At 32.3% G+C, this 14,504-nt stretch overlaps 1 protein-coding gene across 1 annotated transcript in view; it reads left to right on the forward strand.

Moving 5' to 3' along the window:
- Nucleotides 1-14,414, forward strand: part of LOC111709827 (ubiquitin-like modifier-activating enzyme atg7) — an 18,893-nt gene extending 4,479 nt beyond the window's left edge. Inside the window, exons 6-21 of the mRNA XM_023483743.1 lie at nucleotides 520-605; nucleotides 1,180-1,210; nucleotides 1,598-1,675; nucleotides 2,202-2,248; nucleotides 2,897-2,957; nucleotides 5,180-5,274; nucleotides 5,664-5,740; nucleotides 7,862-7,951; nucleotides 9,846-9,909; nucleotides 10,012-10,160; nucleotides 10,365-10,467; nucleotides 10,786-10,891; nucleotides 11,379-11,534; nucleotides 12,717-12,810; nucleotides 13,701-13,812; nucleotides 14,206-14,414. Of these exons, the coding sequence (XP_023339511.1) occupies nucleotides 520-605; nucleotides 1,180-1,210; nucleotides 1,598-1,675; nucleotides 2,202-2,248; nucleotides 2,897-2,957; nucleotides 5,180-5,274; nucleotides 5,664-5,740; nucleotides 7,862-7,951; nucleotides 9,846-9,909; nucleotides 10,012-10,160; nucleotides 10,365-10,467; nucleotides 10,786-10,891; nucleotides 11,379-11,534; nucleotides 12,717-12,810; nucleotides 13,701-13,812; nucleotides 14,206-14,249 (1,393 nt within the window). The 3' untranslated portion in view covers nucleotides 14,250-14,414. The remainder of the gene's footprint in view (nucleotides 1-519; nucleotides 606-1,179; nucleotides 1,211-1,597; nucleotides 1,676-2,201; nucleotides 2,249-2,896; nucleotides 2,958-5,179; nucleotides 5,275-5,663; nucleotides 5,741-7,861; nucleotides 7,952-9,845; nucleotides 9,910-10,011; nucleotides 10,161-10,364; nucleotides 10,468-10,785; nucleotides 10,892-11,378; nucleotides 11,535-12,716; nucleotides 12,811-13,700; nucleotides 13,813-14,205) is intronic.
- The last annotated feature ends 90 nt before the right edge of the window (nucleotides 14,415-14,504 follow it).

Below are 14,504 nucleotides of genomic sequence, written 5' to 3' on the forward strand. Positions count from 1 at the left end.
AAATATTGGTGTAACATTCTTTGCTATTAAATAAAATAAATATTGGTGTAACATTCTTTGCTATTAAATAAAATAAATATTGGTGTAAAATTGTTTGCTGTTTAATAAAACAAATATTGGTGTAACATTATTTGCTGTTAAATAAAATAAATATTGGTGTAAAATTTTTTGCTGTTTAATAAAACAAATATTGGTGTAACATGGTTTTACTGTTTATTAAAAGAAACTTACTTGTTGGGTGTGTTTGTGGGTAATTAAGGAGTGATGGATGGTGGGTCATTTTAAAACATTTGGATAATACTTCTGGAAATACTTCTATGGATTGCAGAATTATTGACGGATTTAAGTATTCACGAGTTAAAACGTTTCGCTGTTCAATATTTTCCTTCCGTCGGAGTTTCAGGTAATGCTGGAGTATTCTTTGGTTTGGATTTCTCTGAGATGAGGGGGTGGTAAGGACGACATTGCGTGGGGATAGAATTTGAAGGTAGATTTATGGGCAACAATATGATTGTAAAGGTTAAGTTCCTGTTCTTCTGTGTCTGAAGTTCTATCCGCAGAGCTGATCCGTTCTATAGCAACAGCATCCTCACAGTTTAACAAAGGAAATCAATCAATCTGGCTTTAAAGGAACTGTAAGTGTAATTTCATGTGATGAAAAGATGGCAATGCCTGATTCGCAACGGTACCCTCTATATGATCGTCCTAGATATGGTCGTCCCGAGGTAGAGGATTTTGTCTTTTTTGATTAAACGTGTTTAATTCTTAAAATTCCGATACTGAAATAGATTATAAATGTGCAAATCACTTTTGTAGAGAATCCAAAATGGAAAATAATACGCTTTAAAATTATGAACATTAATATCTAAATTGATCAGACAAAGGGTACAGATGTAAATCGGGATGTTGTATTTAGCTCTACATCTTGAATCAGCGTTTCATTAAGAGGGACTATTAATACCTGTCCGGATTTATTTTTAATCTATTTTTGGACTATCTTTGTTTTTAACTGTAGTTAAATATGTTACTTTCTTGTATTCAATCAGACATTTTGATTTTTCAAGAACTTAAGAAAAATTTTAACGTTGGCAGAATAAAAATAAAAGCTGATTTTAAAAACTTTTCATCTAGAAATAGCGGTATTTTTGTAAGCGTTTGATGATTGATTGATTTGATTAGATTATCCAAACACATTATACTCAGTTGTAAGGAACAGTAATTTGAATTATGAATATTAAGAAAATCAACAAGATGAATAAAGCCCCGATATAATAAAAAAATTTTTTTTTATGATTGTTGACGATTTGCGGGAAAAAATTTAAAGTGTGACATCAAAAAGCAAGTTTTTTTCATTTTTTATACTTTAAACCCAAAAATTCATTAATTCCCCACAAAAAATCATTCATTTACCCCAATTTTAGAATAATACCCTAAAAACATTCATATCTTATGGGNGGGGGGGGGGGGGGTGAGCTTCCGATAAAATGTACAGTTACATATTTACTGGTATTGATAGAATGTTTTCTGTTCAGGTGTGTATGTACATTGCCCTCAAAATTATTTGTTATTATTCATTATTCAAAAATGACCTGGCTAGGATCGAGAATGAGAAAAAAGTCTCGTTTTTACAGTTTTCTGAATTACAACATCTTAACAAGGATTCTAACAGTGCTAGGTAAAACTACAGTGAGAACCAAAAAAAATGAGAAGACGACTTTCTAACTCAAGTTACGACTTTAAATAGTTCAATGAACATAAGACACAGCTATTGTGCAATGTTTACAGACCCATTTAAATTAATACGTGATTTAATAATTTACTAGTAAACTATTTTCTTTATAACAACATCAAATACGCATCAGTAATAAAAATGTCGTCTTTCTATTCCACATTGTTTTGGTTCTCGTTGTAATTTATTCAGTTTAGGCTAATTTTTAATCTCCTCGGCGTACATGCAATTTCTTATTAGTAATAGTTTAAACGTTTCAAGACGGGGTTCAGCACCCCCTGGAAATCATAGATAGATCCAGGGGGAAGGAGGTGCCCCCATAGTCCCCCCTGAATATGCATCTTCTGAGTTCGACCTTCTCTTAAACAGAGACACACTCCTTTTTTCAATGAAAAAGAAAATGTATTAAAAATTGATTCTACTTGTAAATAGTAGATTGGATTCAGATTAATTCTTATTAATATCCTTTTAGAAATTTTATTTGTGTAGCAGATCCTAACAGTGGAGATGAAAACCCAGGTTAGGATTTTGTTTTCTTCCCTAGCAATATTTTCGCGGATTTTAATCCTTTATTTGTTGAAATATCTTTCCCAAAGAAAATAAAAGTTTACAGTAGACTTTTATGTAAATTCAAAAATAACTGATCGACTAAAAATAATCGTTTCAATGAAATTCATTGAAATCCCCAAAATGTTGCAAGTATAATGGACTGTCAGTGAACCTCCATGCAAAGATGACAATGTCCTATTTTCAACGATTGCCTTAAAAGCGTTGTCTATTCAAGTATGAATTAGATAGTAATATTTATATTTGTCAAAACTGATCACTCTTATAGTTCCTTAAAGGAAACCAGATGTATTAACATTTTTGTAGAAAGGTCTATGTAGAAACCAATGTAGAAACTTTAGATTATATTATAGATATTTAACTTCCATGCTACAGAAGTAACTGAAAATTGTGGAATGAATGTCGTCCTTCTTCTTGCTGACAGTGAGATATGTGTCTAAAAATTGTTAATGCACATTGACAATCTTAGCAATAAATCCGTTAAAAATAACCATATCATTAGAGACATTTTACAGAAAAAGAAGTAATGAAGACGACAAATATTCCATTGTTTTTTGTTGCTACTGTATTAGTTAAAATTAAATTTAGATTATTTTTAAGGATGGCCTTTGCGGAATTTGGTTATTGCATTGTCTGCTTCGAATACAAGGTCGATTAATTAAATTTTTAAAGGGACCAGAGACCTATTTTTAAGTGACCCTACATCTATAAAGGATGGCATGTCAGATTCACAATGTTACCCTTTAAGTTTAAAATTTGTTATTCTCAAATATTAAGGTGTCATTTCCCCATGAAAGCTACTTGTGGATTTCTGCTACAGAGACAACGGAGGATCACTTAACGTCTGCAGTCCCTTTAACAATGGTTGTTTATCGTTTAATAATTTTTGTTTCGTGGATTTAAAACAAAATATATTTTTACGGTTTATGTAAGGTGAAACTCAAGCTGCTGCAAGGTTAATTTTAAGTGAAAATTAATAGAACAGCGCTCGGTCTAGAAAGAACCCGTGTCAAGTAAGACATTTTGTAATATCTCTTTCAATATTCATAGCAGCCGGTTCTATTTTTGAGCGTAGACTCAAATAATTTGTTAGGAGCAGGATATGAAGTCAGATTGTCGATATCTCTTTCCGGAGTCTTGGAACCTCTGAAAAGTGACCTCCGTCGGCTCCGATTTTTTATCTCCGGCCTCGTTGGACATANTCCTTTATTTCGAGAGGCCGAACATAGTCTTCTTAAACTAGAGGTTAGTTTATGTTTAAATTAGAGGCCGGACATAATCTTATTCTTAAACTAGAGATTAGTTTATGTTTTAATTAGTTATTTAAGCTGGGGTTGGTCACGGGGGTCGTGTGGAAATTCTTTGAACATTCATGACATTTTAAGATGGAAAATGTAGATGTTGTTAGAATTGTAAACATTTATTATGATTGAGTCATACTTGAATAGTAATAGTAATATATAGGTGTGTCGTCACACTGTTTAGCTGAATTATTAATAGGAGTGTTCTAGGTTTTAAAGCGGTCTAAGGAAAATTGTAAAAAAATCATAGAAATCCGGTTTTAAGAGATAAACTGATTGATGTGCGGTTTAAAACCATCTTTGTTTAAAAAGCGACGATTTTTTAAAATAAGTATTTTGAACATTTTAGACCTTGCATATTTTCTCAACTAATGCATCCATACAAGACCCACAAATTGCAGTACACTTTATTTGTAAACAAACCTGAAAAGTTTCCTGGTGTTTGTTCCTTGGTTGCATTGTGTGTTGTGCAATTTGTAATACAATGCCACCTTTCTAAAATCCTGAAAAGTCTCTTTAAAGCTGCATTTAACTGGAAACTATAAAGGATAGGGTAGAAGAATTCAAGCATGAAGTCACTACTTAGTTTATCCAGACCACTCATGCGGTTACATTGTTCAGAGTTAAAGGATATTAGGTAGTTGGAAGTCTTGGTTATAAGTGGGCCGTCTTGATATCCCCAAACTTGTTGGGGGGGGATGACTTTGGTCTTGGCCATATTCTTATCTTAACCTTGTTGTTTGACCTTCTTCAACCTTGTTCTTGACCCTATTTTTTGTTTTGTTTTTGACCATGTTCTTGACATCGTTCTGGATCTTATTTTTTATCTTGTTCTTGACCTTGTTTTTGATATTGTTCTTGACCTTGTTTTTATCTTGTTCTTGATCTGGTTCTTGACCTTGTTCTTGATCTTGTTCTTGATCTTGTTCTTGATCTTGTTCTGGATCTGGTTCTTGACCTTATTCTTGATCCTGATCTTGTTCTTGATCTTGTTCTTGATCTTGTTCTTAATTTTGTTCTTGATCTTGTTCTTGATCTTGTTCTTGATCTTGTTCTTGATCTTGTTCTTGATCTTGTTCTTGATCTTATTCTTGATCTTGTTCTTGGTCTCGTTCTTGATCTTGATCTTGTTTTGATCTTGTTCTTGATCTTGTTCTTGATCTTGTTCTTGATCTTGTTCTTGATCTTGTTCTTGATATTGTTCTAGACCTTGTTCTTAATCTCGTTCTTTGACCTTTTTCATGATCCTGTTCTTGATCTTGTTCTTGATCTTGATCTTGTTCTTGATCTTAATCTTTTTCTTGATCTTGTTCTTGATCTTAATCTTGTACTTTTTCTTGACCTTGTTTTTGATCTTGTTCTTGATCTTGTTCTTGATCTTGTTCTTGATCTTTTTCTTTACTTTGTTCTTGATCTTGTTCTTGACCTTGTTCTTAACTTTGTTTTTGATCTAGTTCTAAATATTGTTCTTGACCTTGTTCTTGATCTTGTTTTGATCTTAATATTGATCTTGTTTATGATTATGTTTTTAACTTTGTTCTTGGACTTTTTCTTGACCTTGTTCTTGATGTTGATTTTGTAGTGTTGATCTGAACTTGAAGCTGATGAAGTGGAGACTAGTTCCTGATCTTGATTTAGAGATCTTAAAACAAACCAAATTCTTACTGCTTGGCTCAGGTTAGTGCGGTGGTCATTGTGCATTCAGATCAAAGTTAAGTCTCGCAACACAACACTGTTTTAAATATACTTACACAATACTCATCGTAGCTCCAGTCAGATGAGAGTGTATATGCATTCTCAGCAGCGTAGAGCCAGACCCTCTCAGAACTGAATTAAGATGGTCGCTACTCGGCATATTACTAGTGAGAATGACAGGTGCTACGATGTTTAAGTATATTTTAAGCAGTGCATGGCCTCGGTAAGTTCCAGTTAAACATGTTAATAAAGAATTTTCGGCAAAAATATAAGAATGTTTTGGGGAAAGTGTTTCCTTACATGTTTCTATCTATATGCTTTCCTACTTCTAATTGGTTCAAACGATTCAGCCATCGTTATTTTATTTTTAGGAACCCTTGGGTGTGGTGTTGCTCGAGGTTTACTAGGCTGGGGAGCAAGGAATATTACATTTGTGGATAATGCAAAGGTATTTTTTCATTCACATTAATCTCACTAGTTTCATCGATGCACTGCTCAGTCTTCTGAGGAGGAAGGTTTCTATTTTTGCTCGGGTTCTTTACAGATTCCATTTAATTTTCTTCATTGAAAAAATACNCCCCCCCCAACCTCCATATTTAAACCCCTATTCCCAGCACATTTTTACCTCTCCACCAGATCTCATTTCAAAGTCACCGCCTTCCACGCACTAAAAGTTTTTTCATATCTTCCCCCTTCCCCCACCACGGATTTTTTTTGAAAGACAGACAACTTTATCCCTTTTTTATTCTTTTTAGTTGTTTATTATTTTATTTATTTGATTTGATCTAGGTTTGTCAACATGCGAGCAACCATGGATCCAGTAAAGATAGCCGAGTCAAGGTAAATGTATTTTTTTTACCTTGGTCTTGATTTTTCAACTTTCATTCTCAGTTTGAACTTGACTTTGAGGTTAATCTGGACCTTGACCCAGGACCCTGATCTTGATCTAATTTGTGAACTTGACCTTATTCTTGTCGTTGACCTCCTTCTTGGTCTTATTCTTGATCTTCACCTTATTCATGACTTTGGCACTGAGACCTTAATCTTGACTTTCCCCGAATTCTTGATCTTATTCTTAATCTGGACCTTGAACTAGAACTTGACTTTGATTGTAATCTTAATCTTGACCTTGGCTTTGATCTTGACCTCATTCTTGATTCTGACGTTGGACTTGATTTTTAGTTTTGTTCTTGACTTTGTTCTTGGCCCTATTCTTTACCTTAACCTTGTTTTCGACCTTGATCTTGTTCTTGACTTTGACTTCTTTCTTGACCTTGATCTCTATCTTTATCTAATTCTTGACTTCAACTTGTATTTGATCTTTGCCTTCTTCTTGAATTCGTATTTAGTCATGTTCTTGACTTTGGTCTTGGCCATATTCTTATCTTAACCTTGTTGTTTGACCTTCTTCAACCTTGTTCTTGACCCTATTTTTTGTTTTGTTTTTGACCATAATGTGAATTATAAAAATTATCAAATTTAATGCTTTTAACCTCCTAGAATAATAAACGAACACTGATGCATTTATTCTTGTTTACAAATTCCGCCCTGAGATAACTGGTTTCAATATGTACGCAGAGTATACGCAACTGCAATTAACTTTCCTTGCATTATAACTTTGATTTTTCCTTTATAATTTCTCTTAATAAAAGCAAATTTTTATAGAATACAGTTTTAAAATTTTTAAGTTCATACTATTTGTGTGGTGTTTTAAGTCCAAAAACCTCTAAAGCGAGCCAAGATAAGTCCCAATACACTTAGAGTACAATATTACAGGTGTCATGGAGTACAAAATAAAATATGTCATACATTACAATGTGGCATGTGTTCTACAATACTTTATTACAGGTGTCATTTAGTACAATACAAAATGTGTCCTATTGTACAATGTGACATGTGTCCTACAGTACTATATTACAGGTGTCCTACATTACTATATTACAGGTGCCATGCAGTACTATATTACATGTGTCCTACAGTACTATATTACAGGTGTCTTACAGTACAATATTACATGTGCCATGCAGTACAATATTAAATGTTTCATGCTGTACAATATTACATTTTTCCTACAGTACAATATTACATGTGTCCTACGGTACAATATTACAGGTGTCTTACAGTACAATATTACAGGTGTCCTACAGTACAATATTACAGGTGTCCTACAGTACAATATTACAGATGTCCTACAGTACAATATTACAGGTGTCCTGCAGATACAATATTACAGATGTCCTACAGTACATTATTACAGGTGTCCTACAGTACATTATTACAGGTGTCCTACAGTACAATATTACAGGTGTTCTATAGTACAATATTACAGGTGTCCTACACTACAATATCACAGGTACCATGCAGTACAATATTACATGTGTCCTACAGTACAATATTACAGGTGTCCTACAGTACAATATTACAGGTGTTCTATAGTACAATATTACATGTGTCATACAGTACAACATTACAGGTGTCCTACACTACAATATCACAGGTACCATGCAGTACAATATTACATGTGTCCTACAGTACAATATTACAGGTGTCCTACAATACAATATTACAGGTGTCCTACAGTAACCCTGTCAGGCAGAGTTTGTATGAGTTCTCAGATTGTCTGGATGGAGGAGCTAGTAAAGCTAAAGCAGCTGCTAAGGTATGTTTGTGATAAGTGTCGTTTTGGGGTCATATTAGGGTTATTTAAGGGTCATTTAAGTGTTTCATATATGGTTTTCTACATTTTAGTGTCCTAATGTTTTTATGATGTATTTCAGAGTCAATTTACATTTTATATAGATTTAGACTTTAAAAAATAAAAACCCAATAAAAAACAGATTACAACCCCTGGTAGATCAATATAAACCCAGACAACACCAAACTTTCGCAATAAAAAGAATTCCGAGATTTGATCGTAACAACCCGATCATGTTCTGGGGACAAAAAAAATCTCTTTTAGTATATTATTGTAGCCTTGTAGGTTAAAACTACTTTAAAATTAAACAACCCAAAAACAATGGGCGGGGAAAATATAACTTTAATAACATAAAATATAACTACCAAAAATAATCAAAAATATAACCATTTTTTTACCAAAAATATAACCATTTTTTAGCCAAAAATATTACCTGTTTTTAACAAAAAAAATAACCAGTTTTAACTAAAAACATAACCATTTTTCCCATCAAAAACATAACTATTTTTTAACCATAAATATAACCATTTTTGAACCAATTATATAACCATTTTTGAATCAATAATATAACCATTGCTTAGCTAAAAATATATTCTTTTTATAGCCAAAAAATATAACCGTTTTTTTAACCAAAAATATAACCATTTTTTAAACCAAAAATATAACCATTTTTTAAACCAAAAAATAAACATTTTTCATCTAAAAATATGAACTTTTTATAGCCAAAAATATAACTATTTTTATCTAAAAATATAAACTTTTTATAGCTAAAATATAATCATTTTTCGGTCTAAAATGGTTACATTTTTGGTTAAAAAATAGTTATTTTTTCGGTAAAAATGGTAATATTTTAGGCCAAAAAGATTACATTGTTGGCTAAAAAANTGGTTACATTTTTGGTTAAAAAATAGTTATTTTTTTTTAGAAAAACGTTAAATTTAAAGGTAAAAATATTATGTTTTTGGTTAAAAACTCAGTTTTTCTATATTTTTAGCTAAAAAATGGTTATATTTTTGGATAAAAAAAGTTGCATTTTGGCTAAAAATGTTTTTTTTTGGCTATAAAAAAAGTTTTTTTTTAGATAGAAATAAATAATATTTTTGGTCGAAAAAGGTTATTTTTTTGGTTGCGTGATATTTTTGGTCTGTTAAATTGTTGTCAGTTATATTTTTGGTTGTTATATTTTTAGTGGTTATATTATTAGCGTTATATTTTCCCCGCAAAAAAACCCCGAAGGGCTGTCTTTTTAAACCCAGGGTTTTAGTACACCATGGAGGAGATGCTTGTTGTTAAAAATTATACCCTGACTCCGGCCTCATTAAACCTAATTCCGTCGCTATAGTTTTAAATAATAAATGCAAGAAATCATAGCTAATTAGACAGTTAGTTTCCTTTTTATCAATTAATTATTAAAGAGAAACAATGACCTCGAAACAGGTGAATTTATTTTAGAAAAATCAATTTTTTCCCGTTATAAATGCAAGGAATATGTTGATGACTAATTATTTTATATTTTTTCCTAAGTCTATGAATTCTTGAAATTTATGCTTCTGAACATTAATTTATTGTCTTTAGTTTGAAACTAAACTTTAATTATTTTGCAATATCTACTTTTTTAAATGTTAAAATTAATACTTAGCTGAGAAAAAGCCTCATTCCTATATTTACAATTTTCTTTAATATAAAAATTATGCATTTTGGGAATAAGAATAAAAATTTGACTGTATTTAAGACTTTTTACCCACTCACAAACTTATCTAATTCTCCAAATTTTGAGAGCAACGTCAGGATCAATTTTCTTGAAAAAAGGGGGCAGGGGTCTTATTTCTATGAAGATTTATTCTTTGTTTTATTTTAGAAAGTTGAACAAATATTTCCCGGAGTAAAGGCTGAAGGAATTGATCTCACAATACCTATGCCAGGTTACACATTTTAAACTTTAAATAATTACTGGAACAACTCAGCATTATTTGCCAATTATTATTAAATTTTGACAATAATAGACAAAGAATCCTCCATTTCAGGACATCCGATTTCCGATTCAACCGAGGCAAGTGTACATGCCGCACATGACACTTTGCACAAACTTATCTCCGAGCATCAAGTCGTCTTCCTTCTCATGGACAGCAGAGAATCAAGATGGCTGCCAACTGTCATGGCGGCCTGCCATCCGGTAAAATGATAATTATTATATATATCCCTAGATGTCTACTTAAATGCAGAGTAAATAAAGTAGATGTTAGTTCCACATTTTATTGAAAACATATTTCGGTCTGGGTTTACCCTGATCAGTTCTTACGATTCTTTCTGTCATAAAGATTGAAACAAACCTTTCTTTGTTTACTTTACAGGATTAAATAGCATTGTTCTTGTTTAGGAGAAGATTGTTATCAACGCTGCTCTTGGATTCGACACTTACCTTGTTATGCGTCACGGAGTTAGACATATTGACACAGAGGCTCAAACTTTTGATCTTAAAGGTTAGAATTAAGGAGACTGTCACTTCTACACCTTTACATAAATTTAAGCAACAATGAGGACACGGAAGATATCGGCGTTTAATATCTTAACGTATTTAAATATTGTTCGTTATCTGCAAGTTACTTTTTCAGTTACTTTACGTTTTGAATCGGTCATGCAATGCTTTATATGTAGGGTCACTTTAAACTAAGTCTCACTTTTTGTTGTACACACTATACAGTGATCCCTTGAATTAGTGGAAAAGGAAGATGACTTATAGCGTGTGATGCCGGAACACTTTATTAATTCTGAAGCGAGACAGCTGATTGTTTGTTTAGATTGTGTGCCAGGAACTCATCTTGGTTGTTATTTCTGCAACGATATTGTTGCCCCGGGAGACTCAATGTCGGATAGAACTCTAGATATGCAGTGCACTGTTACGAGGTAGGAGTTTTGTTTATATTCATCACAGTAACTGCAGTACACTTATTTTATTAAAAAAAGTTATTTAATGTTTCCTTAAAATAATATTTTTTCATAGCTAGGAAACTTTTGCTTGATATTTACGTTTTGATAAAAAAAATATTATTATTTTTAAACATACCCCGGCTAGATCAAGGAGTTGTTGGGCAACCCATACCTTATTGTTCTTAATATGGTTTGATTTTTCATCGCTAAAATTTAATTTTAAACTACAATGTGTTAAGGAACCCAGCGTTGCTCAGGGTTACTCATAGTTTCTCCCGCTGTTTACCCGCACTTGTCGCTAAAAAATCGATCCACCTAACTTAGAATCTCCAAACTAAGCTAAAAACATTTCCGTGGTTTTCCCGAGGGCAAATCCGTTAGAGGGTTCATGAGTTATGATCGGATAAACAAACAAACAGTAGAAGAGGAAGATGAAGAATTGAAAATTTCGTTTTTATTCCAGGCCTGGAGCTAGTGCTACAGCTGCTGCCTTGGCGGTGGAATTAGCTGTTTCCTGTCTAGAACATCCTTTAGGCGGAGCTGCACCTTCTCAATCCTCTTCACAGGAACAGCATCAGGCTGCTGAAAGTGTTCTGGGATTAGTTCCACATACTATCAGGTTGGTTTTATAGTCACCTTATCCTAACTATTCCTAAAGATAATGTAGACTTGATTTCAAGAGGAGCTCCATTTTAAAAAAAAGTGTCATGTACGATTTACAGCGGTACCCATAAAAGCGTTGTATGTTCAATAAAGAACAAGATATCCAAAATACATGTGCTTAACTGTGAAAATTGGTTATTTTCAATCGTAATTCGTAGGTTGTCTATAGAAGTCACTTGCGGATTTCTGCTTCGGAAAATATAAAGGAAATTTTCAGAATTAATTTGAGGTCACTAAAAGTGAATGTTCGAGAAAAATGAAAGGGAGTATAAGGCTTACGTCGAAAAAATATTCCATGGGGATTGCTACTAGTCTTACTTATTTGTTGCGTCTATAAGGAAAAAATTGTTAAAAACGACTCATACTGAAGAACGTATGTAATAAATCTAGGTCCAGAGATTACTTGACTCTTAGTCTAATTCAGTCTCTCTGAGTCTATCTCTAGCCCAAACTCAAGGCTCTATTATAAACGTCCGTCTAAATCAACGATTCATACATTACTACTTTATTAATACAGGCAAATATAAACTGACCAGACTGGCCGATCAGGGTAATATAATTTATTACACGTAGCGTCAAATACAAATTCAGAAAGTTGCAACATTCGACTCGGATCATAATATTCATTATTTGTTTTTTTTGTATGATGCAATTTAAACAACGATTAGTTGGCCGCTAGGTGTCTCTGCTCTCAATGTATCTTTGGTTCCACGTGGCACAGACACATAGCGGACAAAAAAATAATGAAGTATCATCTAATGATCTAATACGAATGCGTCGAAAAATATCGATGATTATAGGTTGTAATATCTTAATTATTTGTTTGAAATTAATTATTAAATTGATTTTTTTACGATCCGAGTCAAATATTGCAACTTTTTCTGATTTTGTATGGACGCTACGTTCTTCGGTATGAGTCGTTATTAATCATTTTCTCCTTATAGACGCAACAGATAGAAGTCAGATTAGTAGCCATCACCATCGAATATTTTTCGGCGTAAGCCTATACCCCCTTCCATTTTTCGCAAACACTCCCTTTAAAAATATGACAATAGTGACGGATTTCTCTCACCATATATGTGTGTTGGGTTATTTTAATAACCAATGACAATTATGATTAATTATTATTTAATTTCAGAGGTTCCCTTCACAGTTTCAACCAGTTCCTTCCCACCGGTTCAGCATTCTCCCAGTGTACTGCATGTAGTCCAACTGTAATCAAGATGTACAAGGTATACCTCATGCACAATTGTTTGAATAAGACAAGCCTGTCCTTCTTAAAAGGAGTGACCGGCAATGTTTGGTGAGATTGCAGTATTATTAAGAAATTTTTTAGGATTCATTTAAGACGTTTTTATGGTGCATATTTGCTCCGCAAATTTTTAAATATTCATGACGACCACAAAAATTGTTAAAAAGAATGCAACAGTAAACTAATTAGATGTATAGGAACAGGTTGAGAAAATAAAAATAAAATCTTATTATTTAAGATAAGTAATCTTATTCAGATATTGGTTTCTGTAATGTTTCAATGTTTAAAAGCATTTTCTGTAGATTTCCTGGAATTTTTAATGAAAGGACGACATTAGAAGAATTTGAAGAAATCTGCGAACAAATTCATAAAGAATAAGAAAATGAATTCAACGATTCTAACATTGATTTATTGACAAATTTCTTATAAGGATTTTAAATATTGAATTTGCGCTCTTGCTGAACAAATATGCACCATAAAAACGTCTGAAAGGTCTCAAATAAATTCTTAAAAAAATTTCGATAATACTGCAATTTCAGTTCAACTACATACATTGTTTATAAGGTGATAGAGAAAATTGAAAAGGTTTTATTTACATAAGACATTTTTATGAAACACTTAAATTAGAGTTTTAATTTTTAAAAAAAGTAGCTTACAGTTATGCATATTGCATATTCATTGAAAACCACCTTTGGTTTTAGTTTCACTAAAATTTGTACCGATAAAGTTTTTTTAAATAAAAGTAAATTGTCCGTTTTTTTCCAATTAAATCATCATTATACATTTCATTGTCAAATCATTTTAGGCCGTTTTAGAATACAGCCACGGGCTTTCCGTTAGTTATGATTTTATAAATTGTTATTTTTAAAGGATGAAGGTTTTGAGTTGGTTAAGAAGGTTGGAACGTGTCCAAAATATCTTGAAGATTCAACAGGACTCACTGAGCTTCTCAGTAACACAGACATCATGGATAGTGTCATAGGTACGCAGTTACTTTCTCCTTTTTTTCTTTATTATAGGGACTTGACGTAATTTCAAGTGACCCATCATTAGAAAAGTGGCATGTCAAATTCACTTTTATAGAGAAGTGCCATAATGAAAATTTTCTATTTGTATCTAGAAAATAAGGATATTTTATTCATCCTTAATCAGTCAAAAAGTACCTGTGTTAATCGGATATGCCACTAAAGAAATGGAGGAATTCTTGATAATAACTACGTCTACGTACCATCTAAACTAGAGAAAAAAGTCTTGTATGATTTTTGGTACTTTTAAATGATTGTTTCTAAACATTAAAATATTACTTATTTTCAGTATTTTATTATGTTGACCTTTTTTAAATATTAATTTTTATGATAATCGGCATTTTTTTCAGGGCTCGACGATGATGATACATTTTCCATGTCCAGTGATTCCTAGTTCGTCCTTTTATTTAGACAGTTCTAACTCTGTCCTGTTCATTAAACATCTTTTCATTTTATGCCGTCCTTCTTGTCTGTTATGTTTATTCTATACAGTTCTTACTGTTTGACAATCTGTCCTGTACATTCAAAAGCTTTTCATTTTATGTCGTCCTTGTCTGTTATGTTTATTCTATATAGTTCTTACTGTTTGACAATCTGTCCTGTTAATTCAACATCTTTTCATTTTATGTCGTCTTTGTCTGTTTTTTTA

The sequence above is a fragment of the Eurytemora carolleeae genome, unplaced genomic scaffold (genome assembly GCF_000591075.1).
Source record: "Eurytemora carolleeae unplaced genomic scaffold, Eaff_2.0 scaffold695, whole genome shotgun sequence".
NCBI classification, from domain to species: Eukaryota; Metazoa; Arthropoda; class Copepoda; order Calanoida; family Temoridae; genus Eurytemora; species Eurytemora carolleeae.